We start from the raw sequence: 6,541 nt of genomic DNA on the forward strand, positions 1-6,541 counted from the left end.
ATTTTAACAAGTTTATTTCGTATAGTTTCATGATATGAAGACAGGCGATTCAGTCTCAAGTATTTTGATAAAGCAATAACCTTCTTTTGACAGTTGGAGGAAAACTTTTATCTTACACATTCTTGTTTATTTATAGGTTGCCTGTGGCTTGAATACAAGGTATATTTTAATTTTTTTCATGTTTTGTTTTCTGTAGTGTTATTTTGGATATTTAAGATTAAAAACTAAAAAAAGTTACTTTGGATATCATCAAATAAATGATTTAAAATGAAAATAGTATTGAGCAATTAAGACATTATAATACTTCAGGATTTTTTGATGCTCTGTATTCCAAATTTTAGGAAATGCATCAAGGATTTTAATAATTGACTACAGGGATTAGAGATAATCAAGCTTTTGAATTGACTGCCTGACACAAAATGAATATAGAAATTCATTAATACTTGGTGATTGGATATTTTCAGGTATCATATTTTAACTCAGGAACACCAAAGCATGCTGGAGCTTTTACAGAAATCTTTTAAATGTAAGAGTGCGCGTGGAGATTTTGTAGTGCCTTTGTTTTTGTGCTTCTAGTGCACATACCTTGTAATTTCTTTCTGAAGATTCTTGATTACATTTCTTACAACTTTTTACCTTCAGTTTAAGAAGGAATATTGAAAATGGAGTTCTTTAAAACACATTGTATTTCAGACTTACATTAATGGTGCCCTCTGAAGAAGGAGTATCATTTAGATTCAGGGAAAGTACACTAAGAAAAGTGTAGAAGGGTAATCCTTTTGCTGAACTACAGGCACCACTTTCAATTTTCATTGAGTATGGAACCTGATTCGAATGAATCAACAAGTAATAAGTTTTAAGGAAAAAAATTGTGAGGAACTTGACATTTTATTGGAGACCTAATTTTTCTGGTTTCTTCTCCCTCATAGTGATTGCTTTTTAAAATAATTTTGTTTTATGTCATGCAGACATAGTTTAATTGGCATGTAAACACTAAGTGTTGTAAATTGGTTAGCTTTTTCCTTTTCCAGAATGAAAACTCAGCTTGACGTGATGAATATAGCATCCAGCTGGGAAAGACCACCAGTGTGTATGCCAAAGAAGATGGATATCAAATCTGTGGTTAATGAAATCGTAGCTTTGGAATTAACACCTGTTAATGTAGGCATTGTTAAAGGTAAGGAAGAAGGACTTAATGAAGACAAGATTTGGGAGGTCACTCTAGAAACCTGCAACATATAGAATCAACTGCTAATGAACAATCTGCATGGCAAAAGCATGCAAGTGTTTGGAAAGCATCCGAGCAAATGAAATGGATGATAAATTAATTGACGGCTTTTAAATGCATTTTATAAATGTGCTTTCCCTAGAAAGTTCCTAGGCTGTATTTTTGGCATCTGGGGGAAGTATCATAATTTTCATATACAGCTGGTATCGCTGATGTCAGAAGTGTGTTGCTGAACTAGATGGGTGTTGTAGTGTGATGTGAATGTTGGCTATGCTCAGATTAAATGGTTTTACCTCATAAGAGAAAGCATTGGATTGGGCATCTCCAGGCATTTGGAAAACTGCTTACACAGGCCTTTGGCTTTATATTACAAAAGTTTCAGCAACGACTAGGGTCTCACTTAGGGCAGTATACTTTTGTTCTTAATTGGAATCAGTATTTAGGTGCACAGGAGCCTTTCTGTATTTTCCATTTTTAATGTACTCTCCATCAGTATTCGTGTATTCTTTCTAATAGGTCAACCATATGAAGGAAATGAGAACTCAAGTCTATTTAAAAATACGCTGAAGCAGTGTCAGGAGCAGAAGAATATGCCAAACACATTTCTTGTAAGTTATTGATTATGTGGTCTACAACACTATACTATTTTGTCTGTTTTGGCTTATAAAAATGAAATGTAATGTCTGCTGCAAAACATTTTTCAGCCTGTAGTGGGACAGGATGAAGCAGATGGTAGGAGGATCGCTACTCGTTTTATGTCGATATCAGAAATGTCAGCATTTCAAAATATGAGTCATGAGGTATGATTGCACATCTGTTGTAAGTATGGCTAAGTTATTATATGTTATGATGCAACTTTCTAAATAACTGAAAACTATTTTAAAAGCTTTTCTTAGTAGAAAGTTACTCTTCCGATTCTAGAATGAAATCTGACTAGGTATTAAAGCTTTCAGGATTTTTTTTTTTCCTTCAAAAAGCTGGAACCTAATCTTACTACTGACTTCAGATACTTACTTTTATATTTTAGTGTGGCTTTTTGAGTCACATCTGTAACTTTCTAATCCAAATAAGCTTCCCTAGTGCTTATATGAAGAGAAGGTCATCTGCCAGTGTTCTGTTTTCTGAAGATAACAGAATTCTGTCTTTTAAGACCATATAATTTGACACAAAACTGAATCCAGTCTCCTTTTTGTTTGGTTTCCAGTGATGTTGTTATACAATTAGATTTTTTTCGCTTGCTAGTAGTTCCATTTGGTTGGCTGAGTACTGCTCCGTACAGAATAATTCCAGCTATAGTTAGTGAAGCGTGACCGGCAGCAAATCACATTACGCGTGTTCTGAGGATACGAGTGGCAGATAATGGAATGAGAAAGTTGCTTAGGTCCTTTAAATATAGAATGACTTTTCTTTTGCTATATTATTTTGGAGAACATCTGTTTTCTGTTTCCATTAAGAATGCAATTTTGTATAATAACATAAGTCCCACCACCCAAATTGATTTCAGATGGCTGTTTTTCATGAGAAGTTGTCACTTAATATCTAAGCTAGGATTTTTAGCTATTTCTGGTTTTGATAGTGACTTTAAATACAGTTTCCTATAGTCTCCTGTTTCAAAACCTACTTTGTCATCAGGATTCCTTCTGTATCTTGTTCAGTTGTTTTTAAATAACTTTGTTCTGTAATGACTTGTGTTCTGTTGCTTTCCAGTAGCTATGGAAAAATAGATCATAAATGCTATAGTATATATGAAAACTTTTCTTCAGTCTTAAGATCATATGTGAGTTTTATAACCTCTGAATCCACAAATGCTATTTTAGATAATAAGGGTTTTTTCTGTCATTGTAGGAGTTACGTTACAAATACTATATGGAACTTCAGAAACTCACCAATGTCTTCAAGACACAAAATTTACCTGCAAATAAAAAGTATAAATTTGTAACTGCTGAGGCCTCGAAGGATAAGTCCTCAGGAATTCCTTTTGTATCTTCACCTACCAAAGCAAGTAACACAGATAAAATAAAAACGGCAAACCTGCGAAGAGCAGGCCGCTTTGACAAAAGAAACTTTATTGGAAGCATCCCATCCACAAATACGAACTTCTCTGAAACAAATGGTGACTTACGATTATTTCATGAGGGAAATTCCCAGGAAGTAACCACTCAAGACTCAGACAACTTCAAAGACTTGTTAGGTAAAGAAAAATTACAGCCTTCCTCAGCTACTGTTTTGAATGAAATGGACACAAATTCTAGCACTTCATCAGGCATAAAACAAGCAACAACAGTAACTGTTACTGCTTCAAGTTCAGAATCTCTAGATGTTTCTCCAGAGAGACTTTCTGGTGTACCTTTTACTTTCAGTGCAACTAATGACTCATTACCAAGATTAATTAAAGATAGAGGTACATCTTCCTTTAAAAAGCAGGACAGGAAATGTGCTTTTCCTCAGTTTTATCTGGGGAAATGTGATAATGTGGATAAAACTGATAACCAGGATAGACATGGTCCTGAAACCAAAACCACAGTTTGTGATTCTTCCACCAGTCCTAGTTTAGACTCAGCAGAAAGTACAAAGCCATACATTTTGTTTCCCTTTGGCAATTCAGAAAAAGACTGGTTTGCAAGATCAGAAGTTGGCAATTCATTTAAGGTTTTACCACCATCTTCGTTTTTTAGCCGATCTGAGAAGCCATCTGACAAAAAAATGTTATCTCCCATGAGAGAAAAAACACATTGTGCAAAGGAAACTGCAGGATATGATACACAGAAACCATCTGTCTCACGGGAACAAAGACCTCATGCCTCAGAATCCACCACAACTGTAGCTTGCATTACTTCAGAAACCAACCCTGCTGCTGGGGTGAATGATGTCTCTGAGTCACCCCTTCTGACCAATAATTGTGCATTTCCCTTCAAAAGTAACTTTCCATTGCCTTCATCAGTATTTTCATTTGGAGGTATTGTTAAAAGTACTTCTGATTCACTGACTTCTTCTGTGTTTTTTTCTGGAAACAGAACTGAAAAAATGGAAAAGGAAAAGAGCAAATCTCCTGACAAAACACTTCTGAATCTAGGGAGGCCTGTATCCTCAGAGTCTGCAGAGCCTCCTTCTAGTCATAGTCATCCAAAATGCGAAGGCTCATGCTTTCCTGTGAACTCAGCTAAAAAAGCTGAAAGTGCAGAAATGCTTGGTGATGGTAATGCTTCTTGTGGTCAGCCTTTATGTTCAGTTGTCCTTCCAGTTGAATATGAGAATACATCTTCCACTCAAATCACTACAGCAACAAAACAAGAAAAAATGGTAAAAGATGAAGAAACTGTTGCGGAAAACAACTGTGCGTGTCCTGGGAGGGAAGATGAACTCGAGCCTGTACAGTTCCAGAACGCAGCTTCTTCTGTTCCTGGCACATGCAATGATCTGTCTTTAGGAGGTTCTGTATATGTAGTAAATGAGACAGGAGGAATGCCAAGTGACAGCAGTTCTGACACTGAGGAGCTAAGTCAAACATGTGTCCCTACTGATACCAGCCATGCATCAGAATATTTTTCTGTTGCTGAAGACAGAATGTCTACTAGAAGAAAATCAGACATGAAGAAAGAGTGAAATAGAAGATAATTATACTTAAATAAACTAGAAATAAATAAATACTACTTAACACATTAAAAGGTGGGGATATTAGTGATTTTACAGCTCTTTTTCTCCCTGATTCTTGCCAGTCGAGGTATCAGCAAGTACAATGAACTAAAGCAATATTTGTAGTGTAATCACCAAGTCAGGCAACAACCAAAAATGTCATGTCTTGATCAAGATAAAAGTATGGCTATAAATGCTGCATCTTCAAGAATGCAGACCTTCTGAGAAGTGCCACTGGGGCATGTTTGGGTGGTGTAGAGCCGAGGTGTCCCCAAAGGCAGGTTGGGTGAAGCCTCAGCAGCAGCAGCAGCTGTTTGGTACAGCCAATGCCATTCACCTCACAGGCAGGGAGGGAAGAGAGCCACTACTGAAAATTGCCTTGTGTATCTCCCTTTGGCTGTTTCCTTTTCTGGGATGTATTTAATGTATATTGAAGGTGCAATTTCTAATATAATTTCAATAATTTCTCTTGCACTTTTGGAATTGAAGCATTGCATCCATGTTCTTGTTATACATTGCAGAAGGGTGTCGGCTACATTTCTGAAATGCTGCGTTTAGGAAAAGGAAACATCACAATTCACTTTCAGTTCCTTTTGGCAACAGCTTGAGTATGCTTGGAAAGATATTAACTTGCTGTTTTGATTAAAGCATTAGGAGAACCTAGCTTTTAAGACAAAAGGTTCCTTTTAAAATTTGTGTAACAACAAGAAAAAGGAAGAAATTCTATGTATTAATTAATCAAAACTCACTGAATTTTAGTCTGTGAAATATGATACCAAGTGAGGATAAAAAGACCATCTTTTCTACTTTTTTAACCCTTTTGTTAGATCCAAGGTAATTATTGGAATGCAGGGACAGTAGTACTATTTCAGAGTAAAGCTCTATTTCATTTCCTGTTCACTCTTCACCAAAAGCTGGTGCCAGATTTTAAATTAATTTTGTATTAGATGGATATGTCAACTGGCAAGTATTAAAATGCAGAATGTTTAATATTCTTTCAGACTTCTTCAGTGGCAACTAGAAAAATCAATAATCTGCAAATTATCTCTAACTTTATAAGAGAAATACTACTTAAATTTAAGTCTCTGCAACACTTAGTAATATACTTACTGTGACATAGTACTTAGAAATACTGTTGTTGTTTTAGGAAATGTTTACCTTACTTGTTTTGAATTCTTGGCCTCAAATTTTTCTGTGGCAGTGCATTCCTTTATTAAATATGCTGGGTATTTCTAGTATTTATAAAATTTGAATAATCTTACCTTTCTGTCTGCATTATAGTAAGGAAGGTGGTGAAAATTCTCTTAATTGTCAGTTTTCTAGTTCTTTATGTTCATCTGAAAAATATTACTGTATTTCAGTTTTCTCCTAAGAATTTTTCTGCTTTTATCTCTAGACATTCTTATCATGTTCTTCTACATGTGTAGTAGAGAAATGGAAAACAAAGGGTAAGTGAGATGATCATGACAGAGTGTCACGGATGGAAGTTGGTCTCCCTCTGATAAAAATGAGAGAAATGGAACAATTTTAGAGAGTCAGATAAGGCACCTATAAAATTTGTTGCTAGAAAGTTGTAGGAAATCTTTTTTTTTCTTCTTCATTGAAAAAAATTCTTAATGAGCTAAGGTTAATCTGAAATCTTTGAATTTTCTTAGAATATTACTTCTTTTCATCTTGAGG

The 6,541-nt window shown here is 35.2% G+C and overlaps 1 protein-coding gene across 2 annotated transcripts in view; it reads left to right on the top strand.

Moving 5' to 3' along the window:
* Window positions 1-4,893, top strand: part of LOC114070666 — a 10,489-nt gene extending 5,596 nt beyond the window's left edge. Inside the window, exons 1-5 of one of the 2 annotated variants that reach the window (XM_027908198.1) lie at window positions 33-159; window positions 1,032-1,177; window positions 1,745-1,836; window positions 1,933-2,028; window positions 3,074-4,893. In XM_027908198.1, the coding sequence (XP_027763999.1) occupies window positions 1,033-1,177; window positions 1,745-1,836; window positions 1,933-2,028; window positions 3,074-4,831 (2,091 nt within the window). In that variant the 5' untranslated portion in view covers window positions 33-159; window position 1,032 and the 3' untranslated portion in view covers window positions 4,832-4,893. Of the gene's footprint in view, window positions 1-32; window positions 160-1,031; window positions 1,178-1,744; window positions 1,837-1,932; window positions 2,029-3,073 lie in introns of those variants that run through there. The other variant, XM_027908197.1, reaches the window with a different exon arrangement.
* The last annotated feature ends 1,648 nt before the right edge of the window (window positions 4,894-6,541 follow it).

The sequence above is a fragment of the Empidonax traillii genome, unplaced genomic scaffold, assembly GCF_003031625.1.
Source record: "Empidonax traillii isolate 1590-97213 ecotype Southwest subspecies unplaced genomic scaffold, ASM303162v1 scaffold1654:size88353, whole genome shotgun sequence".
Classification (NCBI taxonomy): Eukaryota; Metazoa; Chordata; class Aves; order Passeriformes; family Tyrannidae; genus Empidonax; species Empidonax traillii.